The following is a 25234-nucleotide window of genomic DNA, read 5'->3' on the forward strand; positions in this document are numbered from 1 at the left end:
AAAAACAGCTGCTATAAAACAAAACTTTACACCTCCTTTCCTTGCTTCAAACACTTTCGATAGATATTGACCACTGCACCAAGAAAACCCCTCAAGAAAACCGCTTTGGAAATGGATCATGTTTCTTTCCTTGTCAGAGTCAATCAAAAACTGTGCTAGCAAATTTCCAATTCAATTCTGAGAAAAAAGTTGACTTGCAGAATACAGAGACAGAAGAGACAAAAAGTGTTACTTGTTTCACCTGTCAAAGTCATGTTATTCCATCATGGTTTTCACAGTGGAGATTTTTCTTCTGAGTAAAAACTAAAAACACTGTTGCCAAACTTTAAACTTGTTATACGCCTAAAGTTCTTGAATTCCTTAACAAAATGAAAATCAATTACTCTGACAAGCATTACAATTACATTTGATTCGTTGTTTTTTTTGTTTTTTTAAACTTAAATTTTATTGTTTAAAAAAAAACAAACATAATACAACAGTGATGATTCTGTGTTTTGATAGGATTCTGTTCCTAAACTAATATAAGAATCCCATGCCTTTCAAAACAAGTTTGTTGAGATCTAAACTACATGGTTAGCAGGTATAATATCGAATAGTAGAGGATAATTTGTTGTATGCAAAGGAAATTATGTTAGCTGAATAAGTGCAGTCCTTGCAACTAATCCAATTGAGATTTTGATTTGATTGTGATATATCTTGCAGCCCTACTCTGCAGTCATAGCAGTAATCATAGGCTTTCCTTATGATCTGATATTAGCAGGTAGACATGCTCAGTTTTGGCATTTGTAAAGGCTCTGATTGGTCCAGTCGGGTCAAGTTTTGAGCACCCACATTAGCGACAATCTATTTTACATACCAAACGGTCAATTCTTGTAATAGCCATAAAGATAATGTAATTGAAAAGCTATAAATTGTGGCGACAACACATTCATTAAAAGGGCACACTTAAATACATTATCTCCCGCAAGAAAATTAATAAATCTTTAAGTGAGGGAGAAAGAAATGACTGTGCACGTTAAAAGGCTTATCAAACCAAGCTCGGCAAAAGTGCTAGCCATGTCTCATAAATGTATACTTTGCAACATGGCTAAGGGGAGTGGAGTGCTGTGTAAAAATACATTGTCTCCATGATTGTGAAGTTAAAATTCAGGTGGGGTTGGCAGGAGGACTTATGCTGTTACCGCGGTGGCAGAGGGAATGAAAAAGAGAGGAGGGCACAGAGGACATTGCTTCTGTACAGTATAGATGTGCCCCGTGATGAGACCAACTAATTAAACAGATTCTTCAGTGGCCGCGCCTCGGGAAAGCTTGAAAAAGACACTTGGAAAATTAATGAGTGCTCAGGATGGGGAAGAAGGCAACCAAAAAAAAAAAACTTTACAGTGCCGTGAGGTGAGCCTGCCACTTGCATCTGTGCATCGTGGAATGTGGGGTAAATAAATAAAAGTTAAAGACATAATAATGTGTCCTGCTGTCAAGTGCATTCCCAAAATTCCCAGCAATATGGATTCACCTTCTCTTTCTCATGGCTTTAAACAGTTGTTATTCAAAGTATAAAGGTGAGCAGACAGGAGCGCCAACATTAACAGCATGGTCGCAGTCTATTTTAAAAAATGCTACAGACTGAGGTGGTGGAAAGGACATGGTGATATCAGAGGCAGTGGTGCTGAAGGATGTAAAACAGAATGGGGGAGTGTGGGGGGTGTGGGGGGGGGGGGTCAGAGTATAGAAGTGGGAGCAGGAGAGACCACTTTATTTGGAGTTACTAAAAATAGAGCTGCAAATGATAGTAGTAGGGGCTAGCTGGCCGAATGCAGCGCTCTCCTTGCAGACCAGTGAAATCAATAGGCAGTGAGCCATAGGGGAGTCTTCCCGGAGCCGGTGGCCAACAGTTGCTTTGGGGGAAGTGCGGACGAGGCGGGTGAAGCCAGGAGAGCACAGAAGTGGAGAGGAGTGGGAACTATTTTTTGCACTGCTTGACTAAATATGGTCAGGGAGGTAGTGAGACAAGACACAGGAGCAGCCCGGCAACAGGGCCATGGTGTGTTTCAAATGCTTGGCTTCCCACAAAGTGCTAACCGTTTAGCTTAGTGCTCCACACTGTGAGGAATGAAGCCACGGGATAGTTGGCCTCTTGGTCCTAATTTGCTGCCAGTGTGTCCCTCATGTTCTCTGTGCCCTTTAAATTCCTCCAGCATCTTCCCCGTTTTGCTGGAGTAACTGGTCAGTCCAAATGATTTAACAGCACACTTAAGGCAATTTTCTGTCACAGTAAAATTGTAGTAATGTTATGCATTAGAAATGGTACATTTCATTTAAGGTAGGTGAAAACCTCTTGTAGACCCACATATAAGAAAAGAAGCTATTAATGAACAAATGAGAAACTTTTCTCAAGTAGAAGGTATCTTGTCTCAAGTCCATGACGATGGCAATTGCATTTGCATTTGTTCACAAGGGACTATTAAAGTGCAGCTGTCCTGCACTGCAGCGGTATAGCTATCGCTATCACAATTGTTCTCAGACATTCTGTAAACTGCCTCTTCAAAAGTTCTTCTGAATAATAAAAGCGTTTTAGGAGCGGGCTAAGCTCTGGGGCAGTGCTGCGTGCCGACGGGGCGGAGGAGGCTGGTTGTTACACTGTCTCTGGTGACCGGGGCATCCTCCGGCTCTCATCCTGAGCGCACATGATGAAGAGCAGTGCTGCAGAGTTTTTTTTACCCCTCCTTCACTCTCTCTCTCTCCCTCTTTCCCCTTTTTAAAACGGCACTCCTTTATGCCAGCCTCCTCTCCTACTGGAGGTACGACTGCTCCTAGTGATGTGGGATGCGTGGGAATGCGTGCATGCCCACTTTTCTCTCCCTCCCTCCTCCCGACTGTGCTCTCCCCCTCCCTCCTCCCCCCGATCATAGGAGCTGATTCAGCGAGTCAGGCGTGCACCCGGCACACACACACGATGGCTGCAGCAGCTGGAGCGCTTGCTAGGTCATTATGGCTATGGGAATGAGAGGAGGAGCGGCGGCTATTAGAAACTGATCTGACAGGTAATATATGCTGTTCCTTGGCTTTTGGACGGAGTTTACCCTGTGATTGGTCCACGCCGTCTCCTCTTCTCTCTTGTCCTGTCTCTTCCTCGGATGTGATCAGTTATTAACCGCATGGTTTTGTCTGAGAGTCGCAAAGGGGAATGTACTGTTCTGCAGCAGTGGCAGCAGCAGTGGGACAAAACTTAACCAGAGCACACCTTTTGTCTCTGTGCGCCTGTCGTAGAAGAGCAGGACAAGGTAAAAAGTGTGAAGAGGATGCGGGAGGAGAGGAGCAGCTGGGAGTTGCTGTGGTCCACATGGATTTTAGCCGTTTTTTGTACTCCACTCCATCGCTCTCATCTTCCCTCTCCCTCCTTCCTGTCTTACTCTTACTCTCTCTCCTGCGCTCTTGTGTTCCTGGCACTGGCCGGACATGCTGCAGCAGCACGGCTCTTTGGCTCATTAGGCTTCATGGTTGCAGCCCTGCCGCTGTGTAATGACGGACTCGTTAACTCAGAGCTGCACTGGTGTGGAGAGACATTCCCTCACAGACACCACCTCTGCATCTGACTTCTGACATCCAGCACCTTGTCCCCAGCTCCAGGGATTTAACACTCTTTGCTCTGTCTTTTTTGGCTCTTCTTTGTGGTTCCACAGAACCACTTTAAGTTAACCTGAGATACGAGGAGGTCAATGCCTTTCTTTTTTGATCAGAGGTAAGTTTAAGGATGCACTTTTTAAGAGAGACTAGAGCCTACATACAGGATGCCATGACCAGGCGGATGACGAAGCAGTAGAATATTGGACAGTGGGCAGGTCAGAGGTTGGGGACAGGGGTAAAGCGGATTGAGCAGACACAGCTGGGAGAGGTGTATTAGTGGAGCAGTGGGGGGCGAGGGCCAGGAGGGGACAGCACTGGTTAGCTCAGACTAGGATGTGTGTCAGTCAGGACCACAGCATGGAGGCTAGTGACACACTTTCTTCTATTAGACTGACAGAGGGACAAGGCAGGGCACAGCGTACTGCAGCACAAACACACAGGCCACCCCAGAGCGCCATGTGCCATGCGCTCTGGTGTCTGTCGGAAGGAATTTCACCCCTCACTCTCCTCGGGCGCCTGTGACATTTCCTAAACAGGACGTCACATCTTTAGAAGCAGCTCATCCACCTGCCCAAGCCCATCTCCATGTTGTCACCTCTGATATATCCACAACTCATTTCAAAGGCAATGGCAAAATTACTGCACCACTTCGTCCATTTGTTCATTTCTTCATTACAGAAGTAATTTTTTTTACATTGATTACTCAGAAAGCACTTAGCCTGCTGCTAGCTTAGCATAGCTAGTCAGTTCAGACTTGTGGAATGTGTTAGTCTGGGGTAAAGATTCATTAGAGACTTACTGGACAATTCTCACCAGCATGTAAATAGTTACCGATTTAAATCTCTTCATTTGCTTTAAAACGGCTGGTTTAAATACATCATAGGCAGTTGAGCTAAAACTATATAAAGGAGGATCAAACTACACAGTGAGCTCACAGTGGACCCAACATGGAGACAGGGCCATAATGAGAGTTACCGGTGGGTGGGGGTAACACCAGGACCAATCCACAAGTGCTGAGTGGGCATTAGCGCCTTCATGTGACCTATGGCCTGCCTCTGCGCCTAAAGCCTAAATCCTGCTCACAATAGCTTCCTGTTCCACTTGGATCACCCTGGTTTTCAAACATCAGCAAGCGCACCAGTTAGCCACTGGGGACAGCGCAGACACCAGAGGGCTCAGGACAGAGGGGTACAAATGTTAGCGTGATAGGTGTAAAGGAGCACAGAGGAGCAGAGACATGGGAGGGACAGGAGGTCTATGCACCCGGGACACAGCCAGTGCCTGCCAGCTACTACAAGGTGCTCTGTAAAGCTGCCTCTCATAACATGGACAAAACTCTTTTTTCCAAGCCTGCTATTTTTAAAAATTTTCCTGGAGAAAGAAAAGCCCAACCCGCTTTGAAGGAAACATTATTTCTGTGTTTGTGGAGGACAGTGGGGTCACTGGGACAGTCTGCTATGGTATGGACTGCACACTCCTGTGTGATCAGGGGCGGGGGGACTGGCTTCCAGCCTTACATGGCAAGTGAAGGAAAGCCCTGAGTGTTGAACTGAATTTACACTCAAAGTCACCTTACGCCGCAGACTACAGTGCAGACTACCATACTTGGGAGAGAAACCGTGAGGAAAAATGTTCTGCTTCCAACTTCCTGACCTTGACAAAAGGTGAGCACATTCATACATGCGACTGCCTCCTTGGTGCACATACTTCTTTATGTACCCATATGAACATATGACAGCTATGGAATGTAAAGAAGTATGTATTCCTCTGAGGCCAAGTCCTCGTCTAAAGGTGTCTGATTGCACCGCACTGTTTAAAGATGCAGCTCTTGTTTTGAAAACTGCTAATACTTGATTAAGGGGTAAAGAGAACAAAACGTATAGAGTGAAAGTGAGAGAGGACGTGTGCATGTGGTACCGCTCATGTTAGCTATACTGTCTCTGGGCAGTCTCACTGCAGCAATAACCGCTGTAGGGAGCCTAGCATTCCTCCTTCTACTGCCTCACACCACCAATAGATCTCTCATCCATTAGATTTTAACAACTCATTAGACAATTATGTAATTATCTAAAAAAGCATCAATTCATTCCAACTAGTGTGTGAGTGTGAGAGGGTAATACAGTGTGTGGCCAAGAGTGAGGCCTTGGGGCAAGTCGTGGCCCTTTGTATGATACCGTTATTAATGCATTTGTAAAAATATTAGCTAATTTTACTGCATAACTGTCAACTGTAACTGAGCTACATGCGCCTTGCTGCTCTGGACTAGTAAACTCTAATCTTTTCCATTGCTCCCACTTGGCTGGGGGAAATAAGCCAGGTGAAGAGGGTCCATCTCGTAATGTTGCCGTGTTTTTTAATAATAAATGTGTTTCAAGGAGCAGGAAATAGTTGCTGAGGGTGCATTTGCTGTTGCTACCACAAATTGGTTTCATCCCGCAGTATCATATGGCGCGTGTGTTTAACAATCTCATGTATTTAAGTACCAGTGCCCTCCCTTTCTGCTGCTGCCCTTATGCGCACCCCCCCGCCTCGCAACAACCCCAATGCCCCAAACCCCCCCTCCCTCCTCCCCGATTCCTGTTCTCATTGTTCACGTTTGCTATGCTTGCCAAATGCTTTGCTGGGCTGTACGGCAGTCAGATTAGACCATCAAAAAAGTGACAATGCAGGATCAGGGTCGGCTCTGGCCTGTCAGCTGATTCCAATTGTAGACTGTTTGGGGCAAATAAAGGCCACTGAAAATACACAGAGAAACAAGGTGAGGGAGGAGCTGGGGAGAGCTATTCATATGTAGCCCTTTAAATTATTCTGAGCAACTGGTTCAAGGCCCACATGCAAGTTTAACTAGTCTAGTCCGCCACCAATATACTGCTACAAGATTGATTTAGAGTTGTGACTTAAAAAGATTAAGAAAGCCAACAAGCATAAAACAAATTGACTGCCAGGGCAAGCAAATAATAACTCTCAATGATTAGCTATTCAAGATTTTATTACAAATGAACAATACGATAGCGAGTGTGGCGTAGACAATAAAACTTCGTTAAACTAAAACACTGAACCCGAAGTACTGGCTGCCACTTGATCAGATTCAATTCATTTTCCTAAATTTCAAAGCGTTAGGCCCACAATCACATTACTGCCGCGGTGTAGCAAGTGGAGTACAACTGCCTTGTTATAATGAAATACAAGATGATTCATTGTGAGCTGATTGATATGCCAGGTATAGGGGCTGCATCCATAAATACTACCTAAGCAGAAACAACACAAAACCACATCTAATCTTTTTGCTCATTTTAAATAGGAGAGATAAAACTTGCAATGCATGAGATTGTATTATATTTCATATGCCATTTAAAGAACGTAGGTGCACAATTAAATATAATAAATGCACGAGAACTGAATAGGTTTGCACGTTGATCTGATTAGCTGAATAACAATAGAAAGTAAAGTGGTTAAAATGTAAATTAAAAGCAAATTACCTCAACTTTTAAATTAGGACGCATTTCATTTCAGGATAATTTTAATGTTAATAAAGCTATTTCTTTCTTGCTTAACTGAAAGGTAATCTTAAAGTAATATAACCCATGTTTTTAAAGTGATGCTATATTTCTTTATTGTAGTACAAATCTGGATTTTTTTTCTCTTAGTCCACACACTTTTAATACTTTGGAATACATCTTGCACTCTGATGTTACTGCTAGTTTATTTATTCCCTTTCCCAGTTGTTACTAAAGCCAAAATAAAACTCCCCACTCCTCCATTTGTCCAGCACTATACGCCCTGCTCTCTCTCCCTGTCAAGTCTTAAGAGCAGTGCATGGCAGTTCCTCCCCGGCCCTCAATAGCACTGACCTGCTGTCTGAGTGACAAACGCAGCAGATGCTGACATTATCAAATACTCAGTGGCTGCTGTCGGCCCCTGCTTTTGCCCTGTTATGGCTCTTAGACGAGGTGAGCCGCCTGGCCACCTGACTCTGAAGGACTGGCCTGTTTGTGTGGCTATGTTACAAATAGATGTGCCTCTGGTGTGCCATATCAAGCTGGCCTTATGTTAACCTCCATCCCGTCCACACGCTGTAGATCCCTCAGCTGTTGCCGGCCACTCACAGGAACCAGCTAAGCCATGGTAGAAAGAATTAATAACCATCATAGATTTGTGTTATGTTTCAAATGAGAAATATAATAATCATTTGCAAGATGTCTTTTAATAGAACAGAGTGTACTACTGCAGACACTTGAAGTATTCTGCCTACAGCCCCTGTTCAAAAACTACATTCAGTACAAATCAGTGAGTCGGCCCTAAATGAGTGACTTAAATGAATGTTGGGACCTGACAGCCCCGAGTGGAGCTGCAGAGAGGCGTCTGTGGACGTGCCTCTACATTTGTCTATTGGCCCTCTCAGTGACCGGAGCGGTGCAAAGCTTACAGCAGCGCCCATCTATCACAGCCTGTAATTGCTTCATGACTTCGGGACATTTGACTCAAGTGCACTGCCACAGATTATTATTATCCTTTTCTCAAGGAACAATTTTTCTCACTCTCTGGGAGGGGGGCAACATAAAACTTAAAAAGATAGCAAGGAGGATAAATCGTCTACCTGCAAGGCAGCAAAGAAAAAAGTTGGGTAAGGCTGATCGAATGTACCTGTTTGCTGGTGGTGAATGTTGCAGTGAGCCAAACAGCTTACACTCACATGCAGGTAATATCTGAATGAATGAAGTGTTCTCCAGACCTCAGCACCTGAACATGACCTAACAAGACACATGTCTGGCGTTAATGTCTTTAAATGATACTTCGTCTTCTGCAGTGAGGCAGTGCAACTGTGTACCTTCATTTAAACAGCTCTTTGCTCTGTCTCTGCCACAGTGATTCCCACAATGCTTTGCTAAAGCTGGTAAAATGGAACCAAATCACCTCTTGAATGGATTTGGTCCCCTTCAACCAGCTGTAGCTATGCTTTGATGACTACAGGAGATGCCTTTTATTGGAATATCTGCTATTATTTGAAGAAGGTCAAAGCCAGTGGCCTGTAACTTTGAGTGATTCCTGTGTTCAATGTCCTGTTTCCTCTCAATAAAAGACGATGGTAACTGAAACTTTCACTTGTGCTGTGTCCTGCCTGAGTGTTGTGTGCCTCTAGAGATTAATATTCTGACCACACCGTCTTTTGCTGTTTCAAAAATAGCAGGGGGGAGACTCTATTTCAGAGACTCACATGCCGTTGCCAGAACACACAGCTGTCCTTCTACGACACCTTTTAAACCCACTGTCACTGGAAGCTAACAGTCAATTACACTGTGGGTGGGAATAGGCAAACACAAGCAAAAAGAAACATCTAATGATACTCAGCAGGGGAGGGCTAACTTTTGTAAAGAAATCTAAACACAAAATATGACAATTACAGTTTGGGGAATAAAAAGACACTAAATACAGTTGTTTTGAGAGAGTCCAATAGGCTTAAATATACACTAAAGCGCCTTTGTTTGAGAACAACTTAGCTTCCTGCAGGGATGTTGGATGAGAGGGGGGAAGCAAGAGCCTGGCATCATAGAGGACAGTAGCTCTATGCACAAAACACAGGTAGAGGAGGTCCATATATCAAATATAATTAAAATATTGAGTGTATAGCCAATAATAAAATAATAAAGGTTACAAAGAGTGCTGTACATAAACTTGCAGCACTATCTTTCAAATAAGTGTATAAAATTATATTTTCTGTACTTTTGCATTTAATTTTGCAGTTTATTCACTTTTTGTGTGGTATGTAAACCACAACAAAGACATTAACAAGCATTTTAACTCATCTTAGATGGATTGCCATAAATATTGTAGTCAGAATATAAAAATGTCAATTCATTTTTGACACCCAACTGTAACAAGCCTAAAGTGTTTGCAGTTATACCATCACAATTTACAGCTAAAAGATTATTTAAAGTTTTCTCAAAGAGTGTAGTCTACGACCCGATTCTACGTATCAACTGGGTTCCTAATTTGGCTGACTTGTCAGCGCAACTGGGTCCTCTCGTTCAGAAATTTTTTAACATGATAGTTGCTCTTGTTATAATTATCTTTGCATCTAAACATTTGTCTGAAATGTCAAAACGTACCAGAAGACTGTGTGCATGTAACGTATATGTTAGATATTTAAATCAGTGCAACATGTTACGAGTGGCCTATTTGTTGTGACAGGATGAAGAATTACATTGGGCGTATAGAGATATAGCAAATTTCAAAGCACTGCAGGGAGGTGTAGCGTTATTACCATAAGTGCTTTGAACTGTGCTGTTGTAATATTGTGGTGCTTGTACTAAATGAAAGCAGGATAATATACAAGAGAGGGAAGGAGGGCAAATATTCCAAGGAGGTGACACGTAAAAGGGTATAGGCCCGCACTGGCACGGCTTGTTTGGAGTCTGTTTATGAGTCACGGGCTATTAATCGTATTGTTTACAGTATTGTAACAGCTACCGGCTTCTCACCGCCCCAGGGAAAGAGAGAAAGACGCAAGGCAGGCAGGCACCCCCTCACAGGCCCAGGGCTGCGGTAAACACACAAAGAAGAACACCCGCACGCCGGATGTCCGAGATAACCTTTTTCAGAGCAAATTATTCGCAATTGTAAAAGTTAACAACTGTAGGGTCTAATTTATGAGAAAACACGCTTGCACCTTGTTCAGCAGTGTGTGAGTAATGAACAAAATGAAATATAATCCAACACAGTGTTTCCCGCGCGGTCGGTAGAGTTGATTTTTCCTCACCGTTTGGGAACTAAAGCAGAAAGAATCATCTGTCACCAATAGTTTCCCCTCTGTATCTTCCTAAATCGTCTGCACCTCAGGGAGACCCACCCACTCAGTTACAACAGCAGAGCACGTAATGCACATTTAAACACCGGCACTGGGGAGCACCTCATGTTCTGAAGTCAATATCAAACTAAATTGTAGGCATTTAAAAAGGTAGAATTGTTGAGGCACTAATAAGGGGATTTTTTTTTAACATTGCACTGTGGTTATTTTGTGTATTTGTTATCCGCAAAGCAGCACAATAAAACTAACAACTAGAAGTAATTTACATTTAATTAATTACTTACGTTTATGACTTATGTTTGGTGCGCAAAATTTGTTCATCAAAATTGCTCTGCTCTCACTTTAGGGCTAGGCAATATGATTTTTCTCTTCACTAAACAATCATGACTTTCTTATTTTGGCTTTGTCTTGCTTTTACGGATAGACAATTGGCTGTAGACATTTTTATTAAAAAGACCCAAGCAGATCATTAGAAATCATTGAAACTTGATTAAAGTTCGATTAAATGAGAGATGGACAAATGTCATAATTTATGTATAACTAGTACAGGAAAGGTTGCTCTAATCTCATACAAGAATTACAATTTAAAAAGACAAAGCATTTATTGTTACAGTGCTATCATATTCATGGATTTAATAACAAATAATAACAAAATATAATATTTTTGTAAAGGGGAAAAGTGATCAAAATTGCATCTACAAAAGAGGAGTCAATACACAACCCCTGCTCATCTATTTGATTTGCTCTTCAACATTTTTTTTTTTCCAAGACAGCCATCATCGGTGCCATGTTTCTGAAAATATGACTCAACAATAAGACCTCCTTTACTGCACTTCAATCGGCACAACTTGTTCGGCACTAAAAACAGAGCAGACCAGGTACTGGACTCAGACCTGGGGAGAGATTTTCCGGGGCTTTAGGACTTGTGCACCGTCTTGCTGATATTGCGGCAGCCCGAGCGTGAAATAAAAGTAAATGGGCAGACTGGCGAAGGCGACATATATCTTGGTTTCTGTGAAGGCAAGGAGGGACGCAGAGTGGACCGGCACACACAAAACACGACAGGACCTCTGATTCACAAAACAGCTGACCCCAGCACTTTCTGCCCAGGCCAGTCGATGGGTCTCTTAGCAGACTACTACTTTACATTTTGTTTAGTTTGCAAAGGTGCATTTCACTTGCATTATCATCACACAAGTAATTCTATTTTAATTTCACTTGTATGTGATTTTTACTAACAATTGTCCATTACGGTTTAAGAGCTTTGCATTCAACAATATAACAGAAGCTTAGTCACTTTTTGTCAATTAAGATTACAAAAGCTGAAAGTGCTGACCAGCTGGCCAATGGGTGCAGTGGGAGAATCATTTAGGTTTTCACTCGTATATTGCTGTAATTGCAAACATTCTCCACATGACTGTTATCAGATAGAACTATGCCTATATAATTACATTTAATTATAGAATTTTAGGGATCATTGACTCGGGAAGGCCTGCCAGAGGGAAAAGTGGAAAGCTTCTGTTAAAAGCAAAACATCCTAAATTAATACAGTGTATGCTAGGAGTAGGGATGTAAACATTATTAGATTAAGTGATAATTGTGATTATACAAGTCTCAAAATACTAAAAAAAATACTAAATGGCAAGTCATTTTAGAAGCAGAAAATGTTAGAACCAAAATAAAACAATACAACAAATTCAGATTTAAATTCAATGTGTACTCTCCATCTTTAAAGTTTGATTTCATGAAGCTGTTCAAAATGATCTATTTAACAATGAGAATGAAAGAAAATTATAAATTCCACTTTTATTTTGTTGTAATAATTGTGAATAATGGTTAAATGGTGATATTTCTTCTCACAATAAACATAACACAAAAATTTTATATTTGTGACATCCCTAGCTGGATTACCTTTACTATTTAAAAAGAGATGTAATAACTTTAATAAATGGGATAGCTACCCCAGAAGTACAATACAAGAATGCATCACAAAAGGAATACATCAGTAGCTTTAAATAATCTATTGTGTGGCGTGCCAGAGGTGCAGCGCGGGTTTGGCCAGGCGCGTGGCAGGTGGTCCACAGCACTTTGACCTCAATCCCATTTGTCCCAGCGCCAACAAAACGAATGCTAGTGAAGGAGGGTGACATTTCTGCAGCCACAAATATACGCTAATACACACAAGGGCTTCGTGATAGTGGAGGAGGGAAATATACCAGCTATAAGATAATATACAAAATATGCATAACTAGACTGACGAGTAGATTATGTATCATAAGAAAACTGTCAAAAGATGAATAATAGTTGGTATAGATTAAGAAGGAAAGAAATTTGCAGTGTAATTTTCCATACAAGGATAAAAGGTGATATCACTGCATATTTGTGTTTAATTTTACAGTCTGTTCACTTTATGTAGGATACATTTACAGGCATGTTCTAGTCCACGGATAGCTAAAAAATGACCAGATTATTGTGGTCAAAACTAAATGATACTGAGTTATACATTCATGTAAAAAAAATTATAAATAAATAAATGATAACCAGATACTTATTGATACTAAAACTAGAATCAAAACTCATTAAGTATCAATACTTAAAAAAAATTTACTAGGAAAAATTTGACCTTTTCTAAACAGTATCTTTATCAAAATTTGTAAGAACACATGGTAATATTAAACAGACAACAAAAATCTCCTAAAGACTACATTTTAAAAAACTGTTTTATTATCATTATAAATCAGTATCAAGTGATTGAAAAAAGGCTAACATTTTTGTAATGTGACGACACTTCCCTGCACCAACGAATCAAATACAAGTAAAGGAGGGAGACATTACTAGAGCCACATAGATATGCAAACAGACATAGAAGTACATTCCGATCGCTAGGCACAGGAAGCAGCTGCTAAGTTTTCTCAAAATGACTCCAGTCTATAAAAGCTTGCCCCTGTAGTGTCAGCATCCATCAAGTGAACACAACCCCGAATGATCAACTTGATACAGACAGGCCTCTCTCTGCGCTCACGGATGAGAGACGACACAAAACAGCCAAAGAGTATCTAGAAGAACCTGCTGCTGCCAGAAATAGCTTTAGCCAAGGACAAGGAGCACCACTGACTGAGGAGGCTAGCCGCTCGGGGCCAGCCACTGATCGCGACTCAGCGACAGACCGGCATAACAATAAAGAGAAGCGACAAATGAACTTCAAGGGCTATTAACTGTGCTAATATAGAAAATAACATAAAACAGATGCTTTCAGGGCCTCAAAGGTAGTCCCACATCATTTTAAGTCAAAACCATCTGCTGAGGAGGTGCAGTTACTCTACACGCCTTATTCTACCTCAATCAACGTCAAAATTAACAGACATCCCCAAACGGACTTTAGCACAAGATTTATTACACTCTGTGAGCCTGGGAAAAACAGATAATATAGCACATTTCATATATAAAATTAAGCCAAATCAAATCAGCTGTCATCTTTGTACAAATACAAATTTTAAATTGTGCGTAGGTCATACCTGGGGTTTCCTCTTAGGGCGGCGTGATGCAGAGCATTGAAACCGTTGTTGTTGGTGATAGTGACGTCTGCGCCGGCCTCTAGCAGCACAGACAGCATGTCATCTCTTTTTTTACTGATGGCATCATGCAAAGGCGTATCCCCTTCAGAGTCCTACAGGTATAAAATGCACTCAGGTTCATTAAACCCATAAAGGTAAAAGCAATTATTTATAATACAGTTTCTTTGCCCCCAATAGTTGTATTATTAAGTACCTGTAGACTTGGATGGCAGCCAAAGTCCAGCAGTGTTTTGACCACCTGTAGGTGACCCTTGTTGACAGCTATATGTAAAGGAGTTTGTCTTCGCTTATTTCTTGCATTCAGATCAGCTCCGCCCCTTTGCAGCACCTCAATGACAGAGCCCTCATCACCAAAGGCTGCGTGGTGCACTGCCCGGTCTCCGTCTTTGTCCTATGTCAATGACATTACAGCAGATTAACTGACTGTTGGGTCTCTAACGGTTTTATTTACACCCACTGACACATAAAATGCATTTACAAAAGTGTAAGTAGATTTGCTTAACTTCACCCACCTCAGCCTCCAGGTCCACATTGTGTTTGAGCAGAAGCTTCAACACGTCCACATGACCATTCTGACTGGCTGCCTGCATGGCCGTATGTCCAGCACACTGCCCATTTACCTAAAACACATGAAACAGTCACATTATGAGTAAACCTGACGTCATGGCCAAAGCTTTTATTTAGATCTACACTCTACTGAATTAGCCAGTACAATAATGGAGTATTTGTATGTGTGGATTTGTATGCACGGCTGTGTGCGCATGTTTCATCACCAACTGCAGCACTGCAAAAACTCAAGAGCATGAATATTAATGTGGAGTCCTTTGGGAGTCTCGAGACATCTCTTGTCCTGGCAAGCGGATCACTTGGTCTGGCTCAATGTGCTCAGCTTTAAGCAAATAATTCCACTGAAAGGCAGTGGGGCAGCTGGCCAGCTCTCACCAATGACATGCACGCATTCCCTCCCAACGCTTAGTGACGACAGGTTTTTAGTGCAGACTTGACGTAATGGTCACTTCTCATCAGAGACATGTCCTTTAGCAGAGGTGCTACACTGGTGTTCAGAGAAGCTGGGGTCAGACCTGCACTGGTGTGGGCTGCAGATTTGAGCCCGTGTTTAGAGTGAGGTTTGTGCTGCAGTGCTCTCTGTGCTTCCTCTGGTCTAGGGCTAGTGCTGTTCTGATGGAGAGAAACGCAGGAGTGGGAGGGTCTTCCCCAGAGACTACCTCAGTACTGCCAGAGTACGCCAACAAGTCTATGGGTTTGAAACTCATATCTTCCCTATTAAGTTACTTTGTTTCCGGACACTGCAATCATTTAGATTCACTTACATCCACGTCAGGTCTCTTCAGGATATCCTCCACTTTGGCCAAATCTCCGTTAGCCGCTGCCTTTACCAGCTCCTCGTTGATGTCCCCTGATTCCTGTGTCTCAAACAGCTTTTTCAGCAACTGGGACAAGCGCTCTGGCCAAAGAGACAACAAACAAAATGAGCGTGTGTAGTTGTCAAAAAAACAAGTACAAGCAGACGTGGCAAATGTGGTAGCACAGTCTCTGTCTGTGTTGCATGTTGATGTGCGTGTACCTCCAGAGGCGTTGCTGACAGCAGAGCCGGAGGGAGCAATCTTGGTGACAGCGGCAGGATTGTACGTCCACGAGGTTCCACAAACTTCGACCTTTAAATCACTGTCAGAGTAGATTTGCTGCACACGCCCAACTTTGCCCAGGGTCTGTTGATAAACGGTAACAAAGGGATAAGTACCATGAAAATTTACATGCCAGAATTAGCATATGGCACATTTCAGGTAAACACTATGATATGCTGCTTATCATAATCTTAAGAACATAAAATACATCATATACTGTTATTTTAGTAGAATGACTTTTTTTTTAAGAATATCAAAAAAATATATATTTTATGAAGTATCAATTTGTTAAAATTAAGTTTTACATTACATCAGTTTTTGTTTTGGTCTCCAGGAACTTTTATTTAACAATATACTAAATAAATGAATATACTGTCTGTATGTAATATTAGACATATTCAATTTGAAAGCCCTGAATAGAAAAAGCTTTACAAACATCAATCAGACAGTGTTTAATAACTCATGACAATACAATTTTGAATCTAAAAGAATGCAATAGCATTAAAACATTGAGCCGGGAATACATCTTCTCAATAATTTTCTAGTAGACAGATGAAGAATGCAGTGGAAGATGCTTTCCAATCGGAATGACATCATGGTGATTACAACGACATGACACAGGACTGCTCAGACGGGAGCGGGACTGTCCTGACGGTGCCATCAATAACACAGACTGCAGCAGCACCAGCAGCAGCGGGCGGCCGGCAGCTTTGGTTAGTGATCAAAGCTACAGCCCATCTCAGGGTTTTAAGGCTCATTAGCTGCTGAGGGGGGCCGCTTTGGCAGGGACAAGTGGCATATTGGAGGAGACCATCGTTACATAACCCAAGGCGCGCTGGGCAGCTACGGATAAACTTCATAATAGGTGAGGAATTGAAGTCTCAGAGCGAGAGCCATAAAATGATTTGATGAATCATGTCAATAAAAGAGCAATATTTCTGTACAGAATCTGAGGCTGCCGCTGCAGTGAGCTCAGAACAATTGGAAACTACAGACTGGGGCTGTATAAAAGGATTAGAGAAGAAACAATGCAGTGCTGATCTAGTTTAAATTTCTATTTTCATAAGAATAGTAGTATGTGTATTCTTACAGGTAGCATGGCCTCAGCCCACTCTCCATGTCCTCTTTGTAGGAGCTTGATGCGGTCAATGTCATAGCAGATCTGGACCAGGTCTCCCACCATGAACTGTGAGCTGCCCCCCTCTGCCCCCGCCGCCACCTCTCCACTACGCACCACATTGGCCTTTGTCAGAACTGCAGGATTGAATGTCCATCTAAAACAAGTGCCAGTGATGAGATCAGACAGCAGTTCAATTGAAACAAACTTCATGAACGACAAGATGTACAGTGTGAAAACTTTATCACTGGTAACTTGATGTTGTGTCGCAAGAATACATTATTGTGTTTTTTATATGAGTAAGAAAAACTGTCTTCCTAACACCATTTAACTAATTAAAATAAGGTGCTTTTAAAGACCTTATTAAAATTCCCTCTGTAACATACCAACAATTCATTCATACATTTAATTCCAATCCAATACAATCAAAGGCATTGTACTTATAGACATTACTGATCCATGTCATATACCTGTTACCACTGGGGTATTGCACCACGATATCATGGTCTTCGTCAATGCCACACACTGTACCAGTGGTGGTGAGGGTCTCGAACATGCCGTCAGTCCCAGCCCCCGTGACCGTGTTGGAGAGATTGGACAATCTCTAGGTCCAAGTCTATGTTAACCAGGTCCCCAATCTGAAGACCACCTGGGTTTCTGTTGCCATTCTGTTCACCTGTAATATAAAGAGTGAATACATTTAGGGTAGTCACAATACTAAAATTTTAAACTTGATTTTCATACTAAGGAAAAGGCTCAGAACTTGATATCAATTTTGATGATGACAAAACAAAAAAATACACAAAAATAGTAGTTTCTTTAATGTTTCAATGTGATTTTGCACTAGTTTGGATGAAGATGCCTATACCATTCTAAAACAATTCAGGAAAGGTGATTTTTTTTTTTCATTTATGTAATTTTTTTAGTATTAGTATAGATGATACTTGTCCAGTACAGTAGGTCAGGCAGATGTTTGCTGGATAGAATTATTGCCCAGTTATAGCTCTCATTAAAATGCATATGAGTCTTCATTTCTAAAAGTTAAACAAACATATGATGAGGTCTACTGTATGTAACCATTTCTCAATATGACCAAGTGTTTTTAAACTGTGACATTCAACATAGCTTAGGGTCAGGGTTTATACTAGCAAAGCAAATATTGTGGAGTCTCCAGCATTTGACCTATGCCAAGATCAAACTTTTACGGGACGAGGGACTGTATAGTGCTGCCATCTAGTGCCCAAAGTCAACTAACTACAAGTGAGGTTCCCCTAATGCCCTTGAATTCACTGCACCAGCACACATAGGTGAGAATTGGTGCAATATGGACGGTATACAAATAACACTTAAGTTACTTACCTAAAACTGGACAATGATCTCTGTAGAAAGAGCCTCCTTTGGCATCTTGGACACACTTAAGATCGGACTGAAAATAGCATAATAGAGAAAGAAATTCAATTAAAGCAGGGCTTAATCCTACATAATAAACTTACACAGATATGATGGCATTATTGACGTTACTGCATGGATGGGCAACGATATCATAGCAGTATGGCCCAAGGGTATGACAGGACAATGAAATAGTGGAGTGCTTCGTATCATTTGTGATGACTCAGACGCAGAGGCGCGGTGAAGTTAGAGGGCAAAGATGATACTAAAGGCGTGCATTCCTCTGCACTGAAGGAGCACAGCAAGTCCCAACAAACCAAGACTATTCCCAGGAAATCCAATGAAACACACACTAAGAAGCAGTGTATTGAAAAAGATGCTTCAATAGACTAGTCATCAACAGGATAATTTTATATTGTTGACCTTAAAGGTCAGGTTGCAGGCGCAAGCTCAGTAAACAATACATCAGTCACCAGTTCTACTTAAGTGTATATCTTTGGTTGAATTTTTGCATTTCATTTTAGACCCTTGATGATTTGATAATTAACCAATTTTAATCTTGGGATTGTGCTTTATTGGTATTGTGCCATATTGTCAATACAGTACAACTGATTGTGTGTAAACTGCACTGCAGCCTTGCTGCTGAGCAAAGACATCATTAAAAACTAGATCATCTCTCCCCATCTGAATAAATATGACTTAATATGAACCCCGTTCTCTGCCTTCAATTGTCGATGTGCAGCTCGTAGCTGTGGTCATAAGGTCTGCCAGTGCTTGTCGCAGTGGCAACCCTCGAACCCGGTGGTGGACACCAGAAGTAAGGGATGCTGTCAGGCTGCAGGAGTCCTATTGAGCCTTGTTGGCTTGTGGACTCCTGAGACAGCTGACGTGTACTGGCAGGCCAAGCGTACCACAGCTCATACTGTTACGATGACAAAAACTCGGGGTTGGGGGGAGTTCGGGGAGGCCATGTAGGAGGACTATCGGACGGCCTGAAAGAGAAGCAGTGCTTCGTCAACACTGTTTACAATACGGGTGGAGAGCTGCTGACCTCGACTGGGGATGTTGTCAGACGGTGGAAGGAATACTTTGAGGACCTCCTCAATTCCACGGTCACGTCTTCCGAGGAGGAAGCGGAGACTGGGGACCCAGAAGCGGACTCGTCCATCACCTTGGCTGAAGTAACTGAGCTGGTTGGCAAGATCCTCAGTGGCAAGGCTCCGGGGGTGGACAAGAACTGTCCCAAGTACCTAAGTCTCTGGATGTTGTGGGTCTGTCTTGGTTGACACGTCTCTGCAACATTGCGTGCCGGTCGGGGACAGTACCTCTGGACTGGCAGACTGGTGGTCCCGCTGTTTAAGAAAGGAGACCGGAGGGTGTATTCCAATTACAGGGGAATCACACTCCTCAGCCTTCCTGGTAAGGTCTATTCCAGTACTGGGAAGGTATACTGAAGAGGAGAATCCGTCCAATAGTCGAACCTCGGATTCAGGAGGGGCAATGCGCTTTTCATCTCGGTCGCTGGACCAGCTCTACACTCTCCATCGGGTGCTCGAGGGTTCATGGGAGTTTGCCCAACCAGTCCACATGTGCTTTGTGGATGTGGAGGCATTCAACCGTGTCCCCCGTGGTGTCCTTTGGAGGATGCCACGGGAGTATGGGGTCCAGGGCCCTTTGCTAAGGGCTGTCCAGTCCCTATATGACTGGAGCAGGAGCTGTGTTTGCATTGCCGGTGCATGCTGAACTCTGCCAGGGCTGTCCTTTGTCACCGGTTCTGTTCATTATATTTATGAACAGAATTTCTAGGCGCAAATAGGGGCCGGAGGGGGTCTGAAACCAAAGGATTTCATTTCTGCTGTTTGCGAATGATATTGTCCTGATGGCTTATTCAAGCCAGGCACTGTGGCAGTTTGCAGCCGAGTGTGAAGCGGCTGGGATAAGAATCAGCTCCTCCAAATCCGAAGCTATGGTTCTCGACCGGAAAAAGGTGGCTTGCCCTCTTTGGGTGGGTGGAGAGTCTTTGCCTCAAGTCGAGGTCTTGGGGTCTTGTTTACGAGTGAGGGAAGAATGAGAGTGAGATTGACAGACGGATTGGTGCAGCGTCCGCAGTGATGCGGTCACTGTATTGGACTGTTGTGGTAAAGAAGGAGCTGAGTTGAAAGGCAAAGCTCTCGATTTACCGATCAATCTACATTCCCACCCTCACCTATGGTCATGAGCTTTGGGTAATGACCGAAAGGACAAGATCGCGGATACAAGCGGCCAACATGAGCTTCCTGCGCAGGGTGGCTGGGTGCTCCCTTAGAGATAGGATGAGGAGTTCAGTCATATGGGAGGAGCTCGGAGTCAAGCTATAGCTTCTCCATGTCGAGAAGAGCCAGCTGAGGTGGCTCAGGCATCTGTTCAGGATGCCTCCTGGACGCCTCCCTAGGGAGGTGTTCTGGACATGTCCCACCAGGAGGAGATCCCAGGGAAGACCCAGGACACGCTGGAGGGACTATGTCTCTCAGCTGGCCTGGGAACACCTTGGGGTCCCACCGAAGGAGCTGGAGGATATGTCTGGGGTAAGGGAAGTCTGGGAGTCCCTGCTTAGACTGCTGTCCCCACGACCCGGCCCCTGATAAGTGGAAGAAAATGGATGGATGGATGAACTGAGTAAAATATAACTCAAAATGTAAGGATTTGGTTGTTACAAAAATAACAAAGCTATAATGTAAATCCCAACCACTACTTGGAATAAGGGGTTTCATTAAATATTTGTAGAATTGCGAGATGGGGCCAAATATGATAACTCCAGCCAGACCAAAATCAATATTTGGGGAGTCTTACCAGCATTACTTGAACCACGAGCATATGCCATATCTGTCTGTCTGAATATCATTTAATTCATTATAATTACAAAAGCCAAATCTGTTACACAATCTAGAAACCCACTTGGCCTCTTTCATTCAAGGGCTAGGTCAGGCTCAACCAATCGGATCGTATTTTATTATTTGAGACGCGTGTGTAGCAGCGCCTGGAGCAGACCCCCCTTACTCAAGTTTGACCTCCGTGTGAACGCTCCTTCCCCAAACTACCAGAAGGGACAGCTTTTGCCTTTATCATGCAGATGTCTTCCTCTTCCAGCTGCCCTGGACAACTGCGCCCTACCATGCAGCCTGCGTGGCTGAGATAATAGACCAGGGGCACATGAAAAGCAAGACGCACAAAAGCAGCCTCCATGAAGTAGTTCCCCAGACACTGGTATTGGTCTGATCTGGAAGATTTAACAGAATGGGGCAGTGCACTAAAATATCGATGTCAAATATCGGTGTGTGGCTGTGTTGCATTCACAGATTTTTCTCAGTGAATCAAACTTGTGTTTTTGAAGAGACTAATGAGTGAAAATGCAAATAGAACACCAATTAGGCTAAAAATGTAGCTCTATGTTTACACAATCATACAATAGGCAATTCATTTGTTAAATTAAAATGGATTTTGAATCCCATATGGATTTTAAAGATTTAGCATCAGTATCAACAAATATTGGGTATTGTATTGTCTCCAAAGATCCATATTGGACCACCGCTACCAAAAAGTGTGTGTGCACAAAAACAAGGGTTACACTGAACTAACCATTCCCTCAAAGCCAACCCGGTACAGGTTTTTGGCACCATTGTCCCAGAGCACATAGGCAGCGCTGTGGGGACTGGCTGCGCTCCAATCCTGGATCTCAGTCACCTGCAAAGAAAGAGGAGAAGAAGAACAGAGTGTTAGCTAATTGATTTGTTTTTGTCCTGTGCCAATAAAGACAGCAAATTGAATAAAGGATTTGATACAAGGTGGATGAGAAACCTACTACGTCGCTGCAGGTGTTTATATTGGAACCAACAAAAAGAAATACAATGGTTAATCTAATTTTGTAAACTAATCTTTTCTACAGTCTATCAAGCTTAACGTTTGAGTGACAACGCAGAAGATAGGAAGAAAACAAGCTGGACCTCTCGACAATAGGAAATGTATACTCCCAGGTTTAAAATTTCACTTTATTTGTAACCGTCTCCGACTCACATAGTCCCCTATTGTAATTGTAACAAAGGAACACAAAAGTACTTGGCAGGCTTAAAGGAAAATCTATACAGAATACTGTCTGCCTCTACACGACTCTGTTGGATTCCCAAAGTGCTGTGAAATATTAGAAATGGGAATCACTATGATGAAATTTAATTAAAGTGTTGATTATGAGGGATCCAATTAGATTTCGTTTAAGTTCCTGCTGCACTGGAATTTTCAAGTCAATGCTAAAGCTATTGTGGTTTTGGTTTCTTAGAGGGAAAATACGTGAAAATCTTCAAAGAATAGTAATTAAAGGCACCTAACGAAGTCTATTTGTTGAAGAAAGCCTAGCAACAAAAACAAGTTCAGTCAGAGCAAACTTGGTGCAAACATATTTTACATCTATCCACATGTATCTACGTATAAAGTGGATTCTGCAAAAGATTCAGATGAAGCCATTTTAGACTAATTATTGTGTAGGGCAGCCTTGAGAATGATCAATGTTATCTTTTTGATGAATTCAGGGAGCTTCCGTGCATCAATATCTCTATCAATTTTCTATTAAGAGCCCTTGAAACAGGAAAAGTGGATTAATGATATGGACTGCCTCAGTGCCATGTTTAAATGACAAATTATGTTACTGTCTATTATAATGTACGGCAATTAAGGAAAATAACGCGATTTATGTGTCAGTAAAAGTCCTGGGTATAAAATTGGGAGATAAAACATTTTTAAAAAGACATAAATGGTCCTAAAACAATAGTATAATACAAAATGAATAGTAATAAAATTAAGTACAAATACTGCAAAATAAATAACTTCTACCTGATTGTTCTGCCAATTCTGGCTGATTGTTATTAAAATAGACGATTAAAACAGAAATATACAATCAACTAATGAAATTAAATTAAATTCTGAGCACTTCTTTAAAAGCCATTGCCACAACATTGCAAAAGATTGTCAAGGGATGATCCACAGTAAAGTAAATGAAATGTTTAATTAAATGCTTTGCCTTAAGTAAACACTGAAACCGAATCATTAAATTATATTCCAGGTCCCTTCCAGAGGTAATTGATTAATGGGCCTGAGGAGGCAATATTCACACTATTCACGTAGTATATTCAAGCTGCAGGACACTCAATGTTTTTCTGCAGCACATATTGCTTACAGCATCATAAAACAGTAATGAGATATGCCATTAAATAACAGAGCAATATGAAGTCTTAAATTGCCTAAGGGGACTCTTAAATTGAATACTCAGGGGTCTGGACCTGAGTCAAAATAAAACCTCTTTACGACACTGATCTTGTGTTAATCTAAATAAGCAGTGCTAAGCAACCTCAGAGATGTATTACCCCAAGAGATGAATTTAAAACATGGTTAACCTGCAGAGTCAGCAGTAAAGAAAACATATAGAAGCAATGACAAAGATCTAGTAAAATAAGTTACAAAATGTAATTAAAATGTCCTTATCTAAGTGTTTAATTTAGACATATTATGTTTTTATTGGTATAAAATGACTCAATAATAGAAGCAGGACCACTGACTTCCTGTTCAAAACTGCACAACTGAGCCCTCATGATCTCTTCATACTTGATTTTCCTGTTGAAAGTTACATGGTATTTTTGAGCCATAGCCAGATTTATTGTGCAGTGGGGCAGAGGTAGGTGGTAAGTGAAAACACAAATTTCCTAAGCACTCAATCTTCAAATGCAAGACAATACAGACTCACTCAAACACACATGAATCAAGTCTGAGTAAACCAATGATGAGAGAACGTTTGATACTGATAAAAGTAAAACATAATACATACATAACATTTTAGAACTAGATTTGTTATATTTAGGTAATCCTGAGTAATGATAATTGTATGGAAGAAGTACGCCAACTGTTGGAGTAATTGTGTTTTTTTCTTTTTTTTGACCATAAAATTGTTTAATTCACATTTAGCATGTACTGACTGTGTGTAATGTAGTAAGTATTGTGCAATTTTGTGAATGCCCATACCTTTCCTCTCCTCCCGTTGCCCCCATCCTGGTTCTTCCCACTGCCCAGTCCACTCCTCTCACCACACGGCCTCCAGCGAAGATCCCTCTGGCTGTGATTTTCTTGGACTCCGCCGTTGACTCCAAAAGCACTCTGCCAAGAAATTACATGTATTCCTCTTAAGTCTGAATTCTGCTCCAAATTTTTTTACAGGCAGAGGACTGGCTATACACTTGTAAATTAAAACAAAAAACTCAAACATAAATGACGATTAGACATGGCTGAATGCTGGTTTAGATTTAAATTTCATTGATTGCTCAGCCCTAATACAAGTCACAAGTATGGAAAGTGAAGCTGTATTACTTGCAATAACAATAGGCAGAACACTCGTCATAACACTCATTTCTTTTGTCTATGGGATTTTTTCTCATAAAATTTTAGGACAGGTTAAACAAGATAAGGGACTTCTTTTTCCACAAACTTACAGTTCTGTAATTATGTGGTGTGCACTTATTTAACCAGTCAAAAAATTAGAAAGATTGCTGATAATTTGGGTTTGAGCCCTGCAATTTGTTAGTTTGAGTGGTCTGGTAGGTAAAATAAAATACTGTGCAGCAGTGTGACATTTTGAAATATAGTTGGCTATAAAAACTGGCATGAATTTCAATTTAGAGCTAATTTAAGAATCAAAAGTGTTACATAATCAACATGAATCAAGGCATATACTTGGAATAAAATATGTTAAAGATTATTTGGACCACTAGATCTAACTCAGGGGATTCCAACCTTTAATTCCCATTCCCTTTATGTAGCTCCCCAAGCAATTGAATAATTAAATTTGATTGTCACATGCATATTACCCTCTAAACTGGATGCCAAACTTTGTGCACTATCAAAAGGATAATGGCTTATGTTTCATAAGCAACCAACTGTACATGTGATCACTGTTATATTGACTCAATGTCTTGTGGCTGCTAACAGGAGTAACTCTTTATCATTTTAATTTTGTAAAAATAGCCCCCCGTGGTGGAGACTCCAACTGTATGTACCATCATGC

The 25234-nt window shown here is 41.7% G+C and overlaps 1 protein-coding gene across 1 annotated transcript in view; it reads right to left on the reverse strand.

Annotated features, from left to right (window-relative positions):
* Positions 1–25234, reverse strand: part of mib1 (MIB E3 ubiquitin protein ligase 1) — a 52054-nt gene that overhangs the window by 24467 nt on the left and 2353 nt on the right. The window contains 12 exon segments of the mRNA XM_033982133.2: positions 13945–14096; positions 14198–14395; positions 14517–14624; positions 15336–15469; positions 15590–15734; positions 16741–16924; positions 17238–17332; positions 17334–17443; positions 18127–18193; positions 21772–21876; positions 24199–24240; positions 24243–24330. Of these exon segments, the coding sequence (XP_033838024.1) occupies positions 13945–14096; positions 14198–14395; positions 14517–14624; positions 15336–15469; positions 15590–15734; positions 16741–16924; positions 17238–17332; positions 17334–17443; positions 18127–18193; positions 21772–21876; positions 24199–24240; positions 24243–24330 (1428 nt within the window).

The sequence above is a fragment of the Periophthalmus magnuspinnatus genome, chromosome 17 (genome assembly GCF_009829125.3).
Source record: "Periophthalmus magnuspinnatus isolate fPerMag1 chromosome 17, fPerMag1.2.pri, whole genome shotgun sequence".
Classification (NCBI taxonomy): domain Eukaryota; kingdom Metazoa; phylum Chordata; class Actinopteri; order Gobiiformes; family Gobiidae; genus Periophthalmus; species Periophthalmus magnuspinnatus.